General features: G+C 55.7%; 1 protein-coding gene across 1 annotated transcript; it reads right to left on the bottom strand.

Annotated features, from left to right (window-relative positions):
* Positions 1-1,017: 1,017 nt before the first annotated feature.
* On the bottom strand, positions 1,018-14,163 carry LOC119944623 (retinol dehydrogenase 11-like). The gene is made up of 7 exons (XM_038765651.1): positions 14,053-14,163; positions 10,258-10,376; positions 9,280-9,435; positions 6,839-6,943; positions 6,153-6,362; positions 2,407-2,596; positions 1,018-1,453 (listed from the first exon to the last, which is right to left on the bottom strand). Exons 1-7 carry the CDS (start codon positions 14,112-14,114, stop codon positions 1,351-1,353), a joined length of 945 nt encoding a protein of 314 aa, XP_038621579.1. The 5' UTR covers positions 14,115-14,163; the 3' UTR covers positions 1,018-1,350.
* Positions 14,164-17,188: the final 3,025 nt, after the last annotated feature.

The raw sequence follows: 17,188 nt of genomic DNA on the forward strand, positions 1-17,188 counted from the left end.
TAAGCGGCGGAGCGGGGATTAGAACCCAGGTCCTCTGACTCTCCGGCTTGGGCTCTTTCCACTAGGCCACGCTGCCCCCGTGACTCCCGTTTTTCACACTTGGACCGGGCGCTTTTCTTTCCAAGAAGACGCTCCATCCCTGCCCGCTGCCCGGCCACATGGTCCGTCCGCTGTGGTTGCCCGTGGCAGGTGAGGCGAACCACTCGGTCCCTTCAGTGGCCCGTGCGGGATCCCCGCTTCCTTCCACCCAACGGGAAACCAACGGCCGGAGCGGGATGGCGAGGGGGCACCCCCCCAACTCCCACCCTGACGGCCTGAGCGACGGACGGCAGGAAGGTAAGCCCGTGAACGTGTGGCCTTTTTATTTCCTCTTCGGCTTTCGGAAACCGACCGGCCGTTTTTCAGAAAAGGCGGCCGCGGCCAGGAGCGGGCTTGGAAGCCCATCTTACCGGGGAGCTCGGCGTCAAATCACGGAGGGGAACCCGTGGTTGGGTGGGAACCGTCTCTATATGTTGCCGACTTGTACTTCCCAAGCGCTCAGTACAGTGCTCTGCACACAGCAAGTGCTCAATAAATACGATTGAATGGATGAGAGGGACTCATCCCTGTCTTGGGTTCTGTTGCCTCTGACTTTAGGCGCCCTGCAGGGACCGGGGGTTAGAGGGATCAACCGATAGGATGTGAGTTAAGACTCATCCACGTTTCCAGCCAACCTAGGCCTCTGTCTCTCTTCGTTTGGCCCTTGGGAAAGAATTCTAAGCGTGTCACACGCTGAGCAGATTTGAATAATAATAATAATAATAATAATAAAAACCGTTGGCACTTGTTCGGCGCTTACTACGGGCCGGGCACTGTACGAAGCGCTGGGGTGGATACAGGCTTATCAGGTTGGACGCAATCCGTGTCCCACCTGGGGCTCACGGCCTCAATCCCCGCTTCACAACGAGAGGACTGAAGCCCAGGGAAGCGACGTGGCTTGCCCCAGGTCACCCAGCAGACGGGGGGGCGGAGTCGGGATTAGAACCCGTGACCTTCGGACTCCCAGGCTCTACCCGCTAGGCCACGCGGCTTCGGAGTAGGCTGAGGGAGGGGAATACTTATCGAAAGCCACTGAAGTTTGCAGCTGGTGGTTGTGACCGAGGAGGGAATGCTAAGGGTAGGGAAGGGGTTGCGTTTTATAGCGTGGGGTTCCGTTAGCGATGAGTCTGACGGTGACACGAGTGAGGTGAGGGGTGATGGGGCAGGTGGGGGGCCAGGTGGGGTGGGGAGCCAGGCCAGGGGGTCACCATCTCCTTTAGCCGGGTAGGAAGGGGCCGGCCCGGTCGCTCGCTGTCCATCCGATCGCTCGGGTCACTCCCACTGGATGCCCAGCAGCTCACAGCTCACGTTCCACAGCCGCCTGGCCGTCGTCTCGTTGCGGCCCTGGGCGGACACCCAGGCCAAGCTGCATTCGCTGCATTGGAAAGCAGGAGGATTTGAGTCACAATCACCGCCTAGCCCAAATTCCTGCTTAAAAAAACACAAGGACTGGAAAAAAACCCCCCAAAATCAGGGGACTCGGGGACAACTGGGGTCACCCGGCTTGATTTCTTCCCCTCTGACCTTTATCTAGGGGACTGTGGGGTTAGTACAGTGCTTTGTACACACGGTATTGTGCTCAATAATTAGGATTGAATGAACTGGGGTGCCTGTTAGGTGCTTACTACGTGCCGGGCGCTTAACAAATACCGTCATTATTGTTACGTAACTAGAAACTGACAGGGCTCTGGGTGTTAGGGAAGATGGTTACAGTATTTGTTAAGCGCTTACTATGTGTCAGACGCTGTTCTAAGCGCTGGGGTAGATGACTACTTCTTTCTTACAGGGCAGCTCCTACTACGGCTCTCTCGTGCTCAGTGGAGGAGACGTGAACGGGCCCACGCCTTCCTCCGACTCCCCCAGAACGCAAACGATTGAGCAGACCCGTTCAAGCTTCCCGAGGAAGATCGTAACCATTAACGCAAGAAAAACAGCGGAGCCGCGGAGCTACTGACTTTGGCCTTCCGAGGGAAAAAAAGGCCACCCTCCCAGAGCCAAAGACACACAGGTAGACGGAGGAGAAGCAGGCGGGCAGATAGAGGGGCGACGAGAAGCGGCGCGGCTTAGTGGATAGCGCACGGGCCCGGGCGACGGGAGGACGTGGGTTCTAATCCCGGTCTGCCGTGCGACCGTGGGCGGTTTGCTTTATTTTTCTGGGCCTCAGTTGCCTCGTCTGTAAAACGGGGACGAGGAGCGAGAGCATCGCGTGGGACAGGGGCTGCGTCCGAACGTCATTACCTCCAATCTCCCCCAGTGCTTCGAACAGTGCCTGGAGAGTAAACGCCTAACGGGTACGCGACTTATTAGTTACCGGGGATGGTTCCGTACCTGAAATGCTCCCCGTTCAGGGACTCCAGGCCCTCGGCCAGGGCGCAGTGCAGGCTGGTCTGGGCCCCCTCTCGAGGGCTCCTGGTGAAGAAGGAGAAGAGCCACCACGACAGCTTCATGAGAGGCGAGTGTCGACTGAGCTCTGTGCGCACGGTGCCCGGGTGGACCGAGTAGGTGGTGACGCCGCTGCCTGGGACGGAGAGGACGGGAGACAAGGCTGAGGGCAGTGGGGCTACGAAGCAGAACTCGAAGGCGAGGGAGAGAGAGAAAAAAAGAGCTCTGCGGGGGTCCGACCGAGGCCTCGCTTCCCGGCAGAGGGCCCGGCCCTGACGATGCCAGGCCTTCGTGGTAGTGAAACCCCCGAGGGGTGGCCTGGCAGAGGTCAGAGGGGGACCCCGCCGCAACCAGAACCGTCCTCCGTTCCCACCTGCCGTTATGGCGGGCGATGCTAACCATCAAAATAGCGATGATGACGATGGCATTTGTTAAGCGCTTACCACGTGCCCGGCATTGTACTCGGCGCTGGGGTGGGTACGGGCAAACGCGACCGGACGCGGTCCCGGTCCCCATTCTACCGGTGAGGTAACTGAGGCACAGAGAAATAAAGCGACTCGCCCGAGGTCACACAGCGGGCAAGTGGTGGAGCCGGGATCGGAACCCAGGACCCTCCCACCCTAACCGGGGCCGGCTTCAATCAATCAGTCGTATTTATTGAGCGCTTACTGTGTGCAGAGCACTGTACTAAGCGCTTGGGAAGTACAAGCTGGCAACATATAGAGACGGTCCCTACCCAGCAGTGGGCTCACAGTCTAGAAGGGGGAGACAGAGAACAAAACCAAACATACTAACAAAATACAATAAATAGAATAGGTACAAGTAAAATAAATAGAGTAATAAATATGTACAAACATATATACATATGTACAGGTGCTGTGGGGAAGGGAAGGAGGTAAGATGGCTTCAGATGGCGAGCGAGTAAGGCAGTCGTTTCGGGACATAGTGTCGGAGGGAAGGCAGTGGGGTTTGCTTTGTTTATGGTATTCGTTAAGCGCTTACTATGTGCCAGGCACTGTTCTAAGCGCCGGGGTAGATACAAGTTAGTCAGGTGGACAGAGTCCCTGTCCCACGTGGGGCTCCCAGTCTCAATTCCCCATTTCACCGATGAGGTAACTGAGGCGCAGAGAAGTGAAGCAACTCGCCCAAGGTCACGCGGCAGACAAGCGGCTGGGCCGGAAGCGGTGGCTCTGCATTTGGAAACTCCCACCCTCCGGAAGCGGCCCCTGGGTGGACAAGGGGTCTGGGAGAAAACAAAATGGCTCCAGGGCAATGGGAGCCAAATTGGGGGTCTCAATCAATAACAATAATGATAATAATGGCATTTGTTAAGCACTTACTGTGTGCAAAGCACTGTTCTAAGCGCTGGGGAGGATACAAGGTGATCACGTTGTCCCACGTGGGGCTCACGGTTTTAATCCCCATTTTACAGATGAAGTAACTGAGGCTCAGAGAAGTGACTTGTCCAAGGTCACACAGCAGACAGGTGGGGTAGCCAGGATTAGATCCCGTGACCTCTTACTCCCAAGCCCGTGTTCTTTCCACTGAACCACGCTGCTTCTCTGCTCTGTGACTTGACTGTGAGCCCGTTGTTGGGTAGGGACCGTCTCTATACGTTGCCAACTTCTACTTCCCAAGCGCTTAGTACAGCGCTCTGCACACAGTAAGCGCTCAATAAATACGATCGAATGGAAACTACTTGTCGAGCATCTTGTGTACAAAGCAGACACTAAGCGCTTGGGAGGGTACAACAGAATTAATAGACACGATCCACGCCCTTGTAGAGTGTGCAATCTGGCAGAGTAGACGGATACGTGGCTCAGTGGAAAGAGCCCGGGCTTTGGAGTCAGAGGTCATGGGTTCAAATCCCGGCTCCCCACTTGTCAGCTGTGTGACTCTGGGCAAGCCACTTCACTTCTGCCAATTGTGAGCCCCCTGTGGGACAACCTGATTGCCTTGTAACCTCCCCAGCGCTTAGAACAGTGCTTTGCACATAGTAAGCGCTTAATAAATGCCATTAAAAAATTGTCTGCTGTGTGACTTTGGGCAAGTCACTTAGCTTCTCCGGGCCTCAGTTCCCTCATCTGGAAAATGGGGATTAAGACCGTGAGCCCCCTGTGGGACAACCTGATCACTTTGTAACCTCCCCAGCGCTTAGAACAGTGCTTTGCACACAGTAAGCGCTCAATAAATGCCATTATTATTATTATTATTATACTAAATTACCGTTAGGAGGAAGTAATAGAGTTAAAAAGGTACGTACAGGGCGGTGTGAGAACCCGAGTGTTTAGGTGGCAAAGTACCTACCACCTCCGGGGTAACAGTGGGGAATAACAGAATGGGAAGAGAAGGAATTAGGATTTGGAAGCAGTACGGCCTAGTGGACAGAGCACGGCCCTGGAAGTCAGAAGGACCTGGGTTCTAATCCCAGCTCCGCCAACCGTCTGCTGGGGGACCTCGGGCAAGTCACCTCACTTCTCCGTTTCTTGGTCACCTCATTTGTAAAATGGGGTTTAAGACTGTGAGCCCTATTTGGGACACGGACGGTATCCAACCTGATTAACTTGTATCTGTCCCAGTGCTCGGAACAGGTTTCGACACGTCGTAGGTGCCTAACAAATGCCATACCGAAAAGAATATTCCGGGAAGGCCTCCTGGAGAGGATGTCATCTCAGAAGGGTCTTGAAGATGGGGACGGCAGTGGATTGTTAGGACCGAAGTGGAAAGGAGTTCCAGGAACAGGGGAGGGGGTGACCGAGAGGTCAAGGAAGAGACAAGAAAGAGGTACAGTGAGTTGGGGAGCCTCGGAGGAATGAGATCTGGGCTGCGGAAGAAGAGAGTGGAAAACTAAAAGGGAGAGATCTGATCGACAGACTTACGGGCAGGAGTTTCCGCTTGATGTAGGGAGGGATGGGAAACCACCGGAGGTTTGTGAAGGGTAGGGAAACGTGGAGGTGTGCGCAGAATGAGGTTTCGGAGAAAATCATCATCATCAATCGTATTTATTGAGCGCTTACCATGTGCAGAGCACTGTACTAAGCACTTGGGAAGTACAAATTGGCAACATATAGAGACGGTCCCTACCCAACATTGGGCTCACAGTCTAAAAGAAAATGATCGGGGCAGCAGACTGCAGAGGGGGGAAAGCCCAAGAGAAACCCTAGATTCAGGGCTTCGAACCGACTTCCTCACTATATCGCGTGGCCGGCTGCTTAGGCACAGAGTTTACTGTAATGACGCTGGATGGTCATTTTTCCCCTTATCCCATCCCACCAGCCACCCCCAGATGTGGATTCCGGCTCGGTATCTGCCTGCAAATCTGCCTTTCCAACTAACCACCGAACAAGGGACTCTGTTCATTAGAAGCAGCACGGCCTGGTGGATAGAGCACGGGCTCGGGAGTCAGAGTCAGACTAAGGGTTCTGATCCCAGCGCCGCCGTCTGTCGGCTCTGTGACCTTGGGCGAGTCACCTCACTTCTCTGTGCCTCAGTTCCCTCATCTGTAAAATGGGGATAAGACTGGGAGTCCTACGTGGGACTGCGTCCGATCCGATTACCTCGGATCTACCCCGACACTTGGAACAGTGCCTGGCACGCAGTAAATGCTTAACAAACACCACGACTGTTATTATTGATCATATTCTCTCTTCTTCGGTACCGTTTTCCCCACAACCCTCCCCCCGCAGATTTACCTTGAAGCCTCCGGGCCAGCTCGCGGGTGAAGAGGATGTTGGCCAGCTTGCTGTGGCAGTAGGCCAGGCCGTGGTTATAATACTTCTCTCCCTGCAGGTCGTGGAAGTGGATTTTGCCAATTATGTGGGCCAGGGAAGACACGTTCACCACCCGGGCCGGGGCTGACTCCTTCAGGCGACCCAGCAGCAGGTGGGTCAGGAGGAAGTGGCCTGTCGGGGGGAGACGTGGTCGGGAGAGGTCGGGGGTCGGGTCGTCAACGGGTGGGGAGGTGGACGGTTCGCAGTCCTCGGCTAACGCCCGAAAGCCGGGAGCGGAGTTTAGCTCTGGGGCCGGAGGGGCCTCCCGGGAGAACCCGAGAGGCTTAGCGGAACCCAGGCCTCGCTCTGAGGTGCCGGTGCCCACCTGATTCTAGGGGCCCGGACCGTGGATAAGAAGGAATATCGGCTCAACGGGCCCGGATTCTCCAGACGGAGCTGGCAATCTGAATCTCAGGACAGGAAGAGAACTGGAGAGGGCAGGTATTCCCCATCCCCGCTCTCAGCGAGGGAGCCGTTCTCCCTCTCCCCGACGTGTCCGGCCCCGCGGCTTCATCGCCGGGAAAACCAGGCCCCGCTGGGTCCTCGGGGTCTCCGGGGGCGGGGGAAGGGGGGACGGGGCGGGGCCGGCCGCGGGGAGACCCCCTTACCCAGATGGTTGACTCCCAGCTGCATCTCAAAGCCATCGGCGGTCTTGGAGTAGGGGCACATCATCACCCCCGCGTTGTTGATCAGGATGTGGAGCTGTTTCTCCTCTGCAGGGCACAGTAGAGAAGACCCAGCCGTGAACAGGACTCCGGGAAAGGCCAGCCCCGGTTGCAGTCACCCTGCACACTAGCCGTGGGATTTGGCTTATTCCTGTCACTATGGCCAGGACCGCAAGGGAGAGTTCTTCCCGCTCCACCTCACCTTTCATTCACTCATTCACTCAGCCAGTCGGTCGTACTTATAGGGAAGTACCACGGCCTAGCGGATAAAGCACAGGCCTGGGAATGAGGAGGTCATGGGTTCTAATTCTGGCTCTGCCACTTCATCATCATCATCAATCGTATTTATTGAGCGCTTACTGTGTGCAGAGCACTGTACTAAGCGCTTGGGAAGTACAAGTTGGCAACACATAGAGACAGTCCCTACCCAACAGTGGGCTCACAGTCTAAAAGGGGGAGACAGAGAACAAAACCAAACATACTAACAACATAAAATAAATAGAATAGATATGTACAAGTAAAATAAATAGAGTGATAAATATGTACAAACATATATACATATATACAGGTGCTGTGGGGAAGGGAAGGAGGTAAGATGGGGGGATGGAGAGGGGGACTAGGGGGAGAGGAAGGAAGGGGCTCAGTCTGGGAAGGCATCTTGGAGGAGGTGAGCTCTCAGTAGGGCCTTGAAGGGAGGAAGAGAGCTAGCTTGGCGGATGGGCAGCGGGAGGGCATTCCAGGCCCGGGGGATGACGTGGGCTGGGGGTCGATGGCAGGAGAGGCGAGAACGAGGTACAGTGAGGCCACTTGTCTGCTGTGTGACCTTGGGCAAATCACTTCACTTCTCTCGGCCTCAGTTACCTCCTCTGTAAACTGGGGATTGAGACTGTGAGCCCCAGAGAGGGCAGGGACTGGGTCCGACCTGATTTGCTTGCCCCAGTGTTTAGTACAGTGCCTGGCACATAGAAAGCGTTTAACAAATACCATAATTATTATTATTCGGTCTCAGGCCCTGCCAGGCTAAGGGATTCACTGCTGCCTTCTGTGGGGGTAAGGAGGGACACTAGCGGGGAGCCATCAACCCAGAATTGGGGGTGCTCCCCACTCACGGCTTGGGTGGACTTGCCAGGGGGCAACTGACTTTGGGGGCCAGATTTAGGAAGGGGCCTGGGAAGAGGCTATTTGAAGCAACAGAACTGAGCCCGTTATCCGGGGTTCTGTTCCTACGCTTGCTGTGGGCAGGGAATGTGTCCATTATATTGTTATGTGGTACCCTCCCAAGCACTTAGTACGGTGCTCCGCACCCAACGAATACGATGCGCTAAACTCAATCAATATGTGCCACTAAATCCGACTGACTGACTGAACTGTTTTCCCGGTCTCTATCTCTCAGGTTACTGATGCAGAAAGCCAGGAGAGAATCCAACCCGGCTTGACCGCGCAGGGCCAGCGATTGATGGCCAGAGTCCCCGTGTGGCTCAGTGGAGAGTCAGAGGAGTCTGAGGTCAGGGGTTCAAATCCCGGCTCTGCCACTTGTCGGCTGTGTGAGTTTCGGCAAGTCATTTACCTTCTCAGTGCCTCAGTTACCTCATCTGTAAAATGGGGATTAAGACTGTGAGCCCCCCGTGGGACAACCCGATCACCCTGTAACCTCCCCAGCGCTTAGAATAGTGCTTTGCACATAGTAAGCACTTAATAAGTATTATTATTATTATTGTCAGCTGTGTGACTTTGGGCAAGTCATTTACCTTCTCAGTGCCTCAGTGACCTCATCTGTAAAATGGGGATTAAGACTGTGAGCCCCCTGTGGGACAACCCGATCACCTTGTAACCTCCCCAGCGCTTAGAACAGTGCTTTGCACATAGTAAGCACTTAATAAATGCCATTATTATTATTGTCAGCTGTGTGACTTTGGGCAAGTCATTTACCTTCTCTGTGCCTCATCTGTAAAATGTGGATTAAGACTGTGAGCCCCCTGTGGGACAGCCCGATCACCTTGTAACCTCCCCAGCGCTTAGAACAGTGCTTTGCACATAGTAAGCGCTTAATAACTGCCATTATTATTGTCAGCTGTGTGCCTTTGGGCAAGTCATTTACCTTCTCTGTGCCTCAGTGACCTCATCTGTAAAATGGGGATTAAGACTGCGAGCCCCCTGTGGGACAACCCGATCACCTTGTAACCTCCCCAGTGCTTAGAACAGCGCTTTGCACATAGTAAGCGCTTAATAAATGCCATTATTATTATTTCAAATAATAATAATTGTGGTATGTGTCAAGCACTAACTATGTTTCAGGCACTGGGTGGATACAAGCCAATCCAATGACAGCGAGGGAGCCATTCTCCCTCTCCGTCGCCCCACTCGTCCCCCGGCTCGGCCCTCACCAGCCAGGAAACGGTCAGCGAAGGCCCGGATGGACTTGGTGTCGGCCAGGTCCAGCCGCCGCACCAGCACCTGCTGGTTCCCCGTCTCGGCTCGGATCTCGCTGGCCGCCGACTCGCCCTTCTGCACGTCCCGGCAGGCGATGATCACCCGGGCTCCTGCGGGACCAACCCATTGGGAAGGAATGAGGAGGAGATCGGCGGCGGCAATCGGGGCAGCTGTGGGGTGTGTGTGCGCGTGAGTACGATCACATGGGTTCCTGGGGGCCGAGACACAGGGGAAGAACGAGGAAATCAAGGTCTGGAGTAGGAGATGAAGGCCTGGAGCAGGGGTGTGTGAGTCAGTGTGTGTGTGTTCATCTGTTTGCCTCCTGGGAGCGAAGACACAAGAAGAACTAGAAAATCAGTGGGAAGGGAAAGAGGGTATGTGTGTGAGGGCTCTTGGGGATGGAGACACAAGGGAAGAGCGAGGAAACGGGGGTGGGTGGGTGTGTGTGTTTGTGCGCGCCTGTTGGGGGGCCTCTGGGGGAAATAAAGTCACCGAGTTTACGGATTGGGCTCCCCATAGGAAGGAGACGTCACTTTGGGGTCGTCACCGCCCAGCCCCCGCAAACTCAGCTGTGTTTCTGCAGGGCTGCCCTCTCCTCTCCCCCCTCCCCGATTTCCACCCCCTTCCAGAGGGGTGAAATGGGGAAGAGGGTCTTTCCCCAGAGCAGCTCCAGGGGTTCACGGAGGCGGCCCGCAGCTAGGAACGGGTGTTCCTGCTCCGCGGAGGCCGCCGGACAAATCCCGGGGGGAGGAGGAGACAGGGCGGGCCGGGGGAGTCGGGCCCGCAGCCGGATCCAGCCCCCCAAAACCCAGAGAGCTTGAGGGTCCCGGCCTGGTGCCCGCTGCCCGGGAGGGGAAGATGGGCAGCGGTCACCCGAGAGGGAGGTGAGTTGTGCCCGCTGCCCGGGGCCGGCCGAGGGACGTCGAGCTTACCTCTCCGAGCCAGGTCTTTGGCCGTCTCCTTCCCAATGCCGGTGTTGGCTCCCGTGATCACGGCCACCTTCCCGTGCAGCCGCACCGTTGACCTGCACACCCCATTGGAAAAATACTTCCTGTGGAAGGAGAGGGTCATGAGAGGGGTCTTGTTCCAGTTTATGGTTCGTGGGACACTGGTCACTTAATGTATCTCTAACCACTGGGCAGACTGGGAGGAAGCGGTCTGTCGCCGGCAGGCGGCCTTTACTGTTTACCCCAGAGGTCCAAGGAAACCGGAGGCTGGAATTCCCACAGTGTCCTGGAGCTCCCATTTCTTCTGGGAATCGGCAGCAGGGACGCTCCCTCCCCTCCTCCGAAGGCTAACACAAAAATCTGCCCAAAAAGTTCATCCGAAGGGACAGCAAAGTCACGGGTTGGGTCACACAGAGCAGACCTTCTGTGCAGCTCTGGTGCCAACATCAGTAGCTCCCCAGATAACAATAATAATAATAATAATGGCACTTGTTAAGCGCTTACTATGTGCGTAGCACTGTTCTAAGCACTGGGGAGGATACAAGGCGATCAGGTCGTCCCACGGGTGGCTCACGGTCTTCACCCCCATTTTACAGATGAGGGAACTGAGGCCCGGAGACGTGAAGTGACTTGCCCAAGGTCACACAGCAGACGTGTGGTGGAGCCGGGATTAGAACCCACGACCTCTGCCTCCCAAGCCCAGGCTCTTTCCACTGAGCCACGCTGATCTCTAGACTGTGAGCCCGCTGTTGGGTAGGGACCGTCTCTACGTGTTGCCAACTTGTACTTCCCAAGCGCTTAGTACAGTGCTCTGCACACAGTAAGCGCTCAATAAATACGATCGATTGATTGACTGTCTCCATCTGTTGCCAAATTGTCCTTTCCAAGAGCTTAGTACAGTGCTCTGCACACGGTAAGCGCTCAATAAATACGACAATGAACGAGTCTCTATTCCCTGAGCCCTTCCAATCCATCAGTGGTATTTTATGGACGGCTTACTAGGCGGAGAGCACCGTACTGAGCTCCTGGGAGAGCGCAGTGCAACGGGATCGGCAGACACGTTCCCCGCCCGCAACGAGCAAGAACACGGAGGGGTCCAGGGCCCATCGCGGGGGTCGAGAACCCGGCTCTACCCTGCACGTGGTCAGCGACGCCTGGAGATCCAGAGAGCACCCCAGGTCCTCCTAGATCACCCGAGAGTTGAGTTTACGGATGAGATAACTGAGGCCCAGAGAAGTCAAGTGACTCGCCCAGGGTCACGCAGCAGATAAGTAGCGGAGGTGGGATGGGAACCCATGACCTTCCGCTTCCCAGGCCCGTGCTCTATCAACTGCACCCAGATGCCAGACAGATCCAGAGGACATGGGTTCTAATCCCGGCTCCGCCGCTTGTCAGCTGTGTGACTTTGGGCGAGTCCCTTCACTTCTCTGGGCCTCGGTTCCCTCATCTGGAAAATGGGGGTGAAGACTGTGAGCCCCACGTGGGACAACCTTCTATCTATCTCGGTGCTTACAACCGTGCTTGGCACATAGTAAATATTAGTGCTTAATCAATCAATCAATCGTATTTATTGAGCCCTTACTGTGTGCAGAGCACTGTACTAAGTGCTTACCACTCTACGCAACTTCAAAACCCTATTGAAAAAGCCAGTGTGGCCTAGTTGGAAAGAGCACGGGCATAGGATCCAGAAGACCTGGGTTCTAATCTTGGCTCCGCCACTTCAATCAATCAATCAATTGTATTTATTGAGCGCTTACTGTGTGCAGAGCACTGTACTAAGCGCTTGGGAAGTACAAGCTGGCAACATAGAGAGACGGTCCCTACCCAACAGTGGGCTCGCAGTCGGGGCTCACAGTCTAGAAGACTGTTGTGTGATCACGGGCAAGTCACTTCACTTCTCTAGGCCTCAGTTCCCTCGTCTGTAAAATGGGGATGAAGACTATGAGCCCTATGTGGGACAGGGTCTGTGTCCAACCTGATTGTCTTGTAGCTACCCCATCGCTCAGAACAGTGCCTAGAACATAGCAAGAGCTTAACAAATACCATCATTTTATTATTTTCTGGGCCTCAATTCCCCCATCTGTAATAAGGGGATTAAGACTGTGAGCCCCATGTGGGACACGGACTGCGTCCAACCCCATTTGCTTGTATCCACCCCAGCGCTTAGTACAGTGTGTGGCACATAGTAATCACTTAACAAATAACACAATTATCATTATTATTATTACTGCATCTAAGGGCTTAGTACAATGCTTGGCACATAGTAAGTGCTTAACAAATGCCACAATTATTATCATTATTGCATCTATCTCAGGGCTTAGTACAGTGCCTAACACATTCATTCATTCATTCATTCAATCGTATTTATTGAGTGTTTACTGTGTGCAGAGCACTGCACTAAGCACTTGGGAAGTACAAGTTGGCAACATATAGAGACGGTCCCTACCCAACAGTGGGCTCACAGTCTAGAAGGGGGAGACAGAGAACAAAACCAAACATATTAACAAAATAAAATAAGTAGAATAGTAAATACGTACTAGTAAAATAGAGTAACGAATCTGCACAAACATATATACAGGCGCTGTGGGGAGGGGAAGGAGGCAGGTGGGGGGGGTGATGGGGAGGAGAGGAAAAAGGAGGCTCAGTCCGGGAAGGCCTCCTGGAGGAGGCGAGCTCTCAGTAGGGCCTTGAAGGGAGGAAGAGAGCTAGCTTGGCGGATGGGCAGAGGGAGGGCATTCCAGGCCCGGGGGAGGACGTGGGCCGGGGGTCGATGGCGGGACAGGCGAGGACGAGGCACGGTGAGGAGATCAGCGGCAGAGGAGCAGAGGGGGCCGGCTGGGCTGGAGAAGGAGAGAAGGGAGGTGAGGGAGGAGGGGGCGAGGGGATGGATGGACAGCCTTGAGGCCCAGGGTGAGGAGTTTCTGCCTGATGCGCAGATTGATTGGTAGCCACTGGAGATTTCTGAGGAGGGGAGTAACATGCCCAGGGCGTTTCTGGACAAAGACAACCCGGGCAGCAGCGTGAAGTATGGATTGAAGTGGGGAGAGACACGAGGATGGGAGATCAGGGAGGAGGCTGATGCGGTAATCCAGTCGGGAGAGGAGGAGAAATAGGAAGGAAGGAAGGAAGGAAGGAAGGAAGGAAGGAAGGAAGGATGGATGGATGGATGGAAGGAGGAAAGGAAGGAAGGATGGATGGAAAGAGGGATGGAAGGAGGGAAGGAAGGAGGGAAGGGTGGATAGACGGAAGAAAGGAGGGAAGGAAGGAAGGATGGATGGAAGGAGGGAAGGAAGGAAGGATGGATGGAAGGAAGGAGGAAAGGATGGAAGGAAGGATGGATGGATGAAAGAAAGCAGGGCAGGAAGGAAGGATGGATGGAAGGAAGGAGGAAAAGATGGATGGAAGGAAGGATGGATGGAAGAAAGAAGGGAAGGAAGGAAGGAGGAGATGGATGGAAGGAGGGAAGGTAGGAGGAAAGGAGGGAAGGATGGATGGATGGAAGGAAGGAGGGATGGAAGGAAGGAAGGAGGGAAGGAAGGATGGAAGGAAGGAAAGGGGAAGGCAGGGCGTCGGTGGCGTCGGGGAGCAGGCCCGGGGCGTGGTGTCGGTGAGGCGGGAGCCCCCCACGGGGCGGCCCAGGAGGCCCGGAGCCCCGGAGCCCCGGAGGGGGGGGGGGGGGGGGGGGGAGGGCGGGGACGGTGGTGGGGACGGTGATGGCGATGCTGATGATCCCCCCGGGGGCGCCCCGCCCCGCCCCGCGCCGAGCCGAGCCGAGCTGACCTGACGAAGGGGACGGCCACGAGCAGCGCGGACACGGCCAACAGCAGCAGCCCCGGACCCATGGCGGGCCAACGGCCGACCGGCCCGCGGGACCGGCCCACGGGACCGACCGACAGGGCGGGCGGGCGGACGGGCGGACGGACGGACGGACGGCCGGACGGACGGACGGGCGGGCGGGCGGCGCTCAGTACACGGGTCGTCGCCTCAGCCGCCTCAGGAGGCCCCGCCCCCTCCCCTCGCCCCACTGGCGTCACTCACCGCAGGCCCCGCCCCGCACGAGGCCCCGCCCCTTACCCATGACGTCACCGAGGCCCGCCCCCTCCCCCATCATCAATCAATCAATCGTATTTATTGAGCGCTTATTATGTGCAGAGCACTGGACTAAGCGCTTGGGAACTACAAATTGGCAACATATAGAGACGGTCCCTACCCCTCGCCCATGACGTCACAGCAGACCTGGCCCCCTCGCCCCTCGCCCGTGACGTCACCGCAGGCCGCGCCCCCTCGCCCCTCCGGAGACCCCGCCCCCTCTCGTGGCGCCACCGCAGGCCCCGCCCGTCGCTCCTCGGGAGGCCCCGCCCCTCGCCCCGTGACGTCACCGCAGGCCCCGCCCCCGCGAGGCCTCGCCCATCGCCCCGCGAACGTCACAGCGGGCCCCGCCCCACGGGCATCACCTCAAGCCCCGCCCTACCTCGGTAGGCCCCGCCCCTCGTCCGTGACGTCACCGCAGGCCTCGCCCCCTCGCCCCTCCGGAGACCCCGCCCCTCTCCCGTGGCGCCACCGCAGGCCGCGCCCCCTCTCTCCTCAGGAGGCCCCGCCCCTCTCCCAGTGACGTCACCGCAGGCCACGCCCCTCGGGAGCTCCCCCGCCCCCTCCCGTTACGTCATCGCAGGCCCCGCCCCGAGCTCGCCGGGAGGCCCCGCCCTCTTCCGTGACGTCACCGCAGGCCCCGCCCCCGAGCTCGCCGAGAGGCCCCGCCCAGCATGCGGCGGGGGGGGGGGGGGGGTGGCAGGATTAGAACTCAGGCCCTCTGACCCCCTGGCCCACGATCTCAAACCAGCCTCACGGAGAAGCAGCCCGCGGGGCTCGATGGAAAGAGCCCGGGCTTTGGAGTCAGAAGTCATGGGTTCAAATCCCGGCTCGGCCGACTGTCAGCTGGGTGACCTTGGGCAAGCCACTTAGCTTCTCTGGGCCTCAGTTACCTCATCTGGGAAATGGGGGTTAAGACTGTGAGCCCCACGTGGGGACAATCTGATCACCTTGTATCCTTCCCGGCGCTTAGAACAGTGCTTTGCACATAGTGAGCGCCTAACAAATGCCATCATCATCTGCTCTGTGGCCCCGGCCAAGTCACTTCGCTTCTCTGGGCCTCAGTTCCCTCTTCTGGAAAATGGGAATTAAAACTGTGAGCCCCCCCCGGGGGACAATCTGATCACCTTGCTATTAGAACAATGTGCACGGAGTAACTGCTTAACAAATACCATCGTTAATTAATTGTCACCTCACTTCTCTGGGCCTCAGTTCCCTCATCTGGAAAATGGGGATTAAAACTGTGAGCCCCCCCCCGGTAGGACAACCTGATCACCTTGTAACCTCCCCAGCGCTTAGAACAATGCTTTGCACAGAGTAAGTACTTAACAAATACTATCGTTAATTAATTAAGTCACCTCACTTCTCTGGGCCTCAGTTCCATCATCTGGAAAATGGGGATTAAAACTGTGAGCCCCCCCCGCACCCGTAGGACAACCTGATCACCTTGTAACCTCCCCAGCGCTTAGAACAGTGCTTTGCACAGAGTAAGTGCTTAACAAATGCCATCGTTAATTAAGTCACTTCACTTCTCTGGGCCTCAGTTCCCTCACCTGGAAAATGGGGATTAAAACTGTGAACCCCCCCCACAGTAGGACAACCTGATCACTTTGTAACCTCCCCAGCGCTTAGAACGGTGCTTTGCACAGAGTAAGTGCTTAACAAATACTATCGTTAATTAATTAAATCACCTCACTTCTCTGGGCCTCAGTTCCCTCATCTGGAAAATGGGGATTAAAACTGTGAGCCCCCCCCCCCCCCCCCCGCCCCCGTAGGACAACCTGATCACCTTGTAACCTCCCTAGCGCTTAGAACAGCGCTTTGCACAGAGTAAGTGCTTAACAAATACCATTATTAACTAAGTCACTTCACTTCTCTGGGCCTCAGTTCCCTCATCTGGAAAATGGGGATTAAAACTGTGAGCCCCCCCGGGTAGGACAACCTGATCACCTTGTAACCTCCCCAGCGCTTAGAACAATGCTTTGCACAGAGTAAGTGCTTAACAAATACCATCATTAATTAAGTCACTTCACTTCTCTGGGCCTCAGTTCCATCATCTGGAAAATGGGGATTAAAACTGTGAGCCCCCCCCCCGTAGGACAACCTGATTGCCTTGTAACCTCCCCAGCGCTTAGAACAGCGCTTTGCACAGAGTAAGTACTTAACAAATACCATCATTAATTAATTAAGTCACTTCACTTCTCTGGGCCTCAGTTCCCTCATCTGGAAAATGGGATTAAAATTGTGAGCCCCCCCCGTAGGACAACCTGATCACCTTGTAACCTCCCCAGCGCTTAGAATGGCGCTTTGCACAGAGTAAGTGCTTAACAAATACCATCATTAATTAAGTCACTTCACTTCTCTGGGCCTCAATTCCCTCACCTGGAAAATGGGGATTAAAACTGTGAGCCGCCCCCTCCCCCCCCCCCCCCGTAGGACAACCTGATCACCTGGTAACCTCCCCAGCGCTTAGAAGGTGCTTTGCAGATAGTAATTGTTTAACAAATGCCACCATTAATTAATTAAGTCACTTCACTTCTCTAGGCCTCAGTTCCCTCATCTGGAAAATGGGGATTAAAACTGTGAGCCCCCCCACCGTAGGACAACCTGATCACCTTGTAACCACTCCCAGCGCTTAGAACAGTGCTTTGCACATAGTAATTGCTTAACAGATGCCATCATTAATTAGTTAAGTCACTTCACTTCTCTGGGCCTCAGTTCCCTCATCTGGAAAATGGGGATTAAAACTGTGAGCCCCCCCCCCCGTAGGACAACCCGATCACCTGGTAACCTCCCCAGCGCTTAGAAGGTGCTTTGCACATAGTAA

The sequence above is a fragment of the Tachyglossus aculeatus genome, chromosome 23, assembly GCF_015852505.1.
Source record: "Tachyglossus aculeatus isolate mTacAcu1 chromosome 23, mTacAcu1.pri, whole genome shotgun sequence".
NCBI lineage: Eukaryota > Metazoa > Chordata > Mammalia > Monotremata > Tachyglossidae > Tachyglossus > Tachyglossus aculeatus.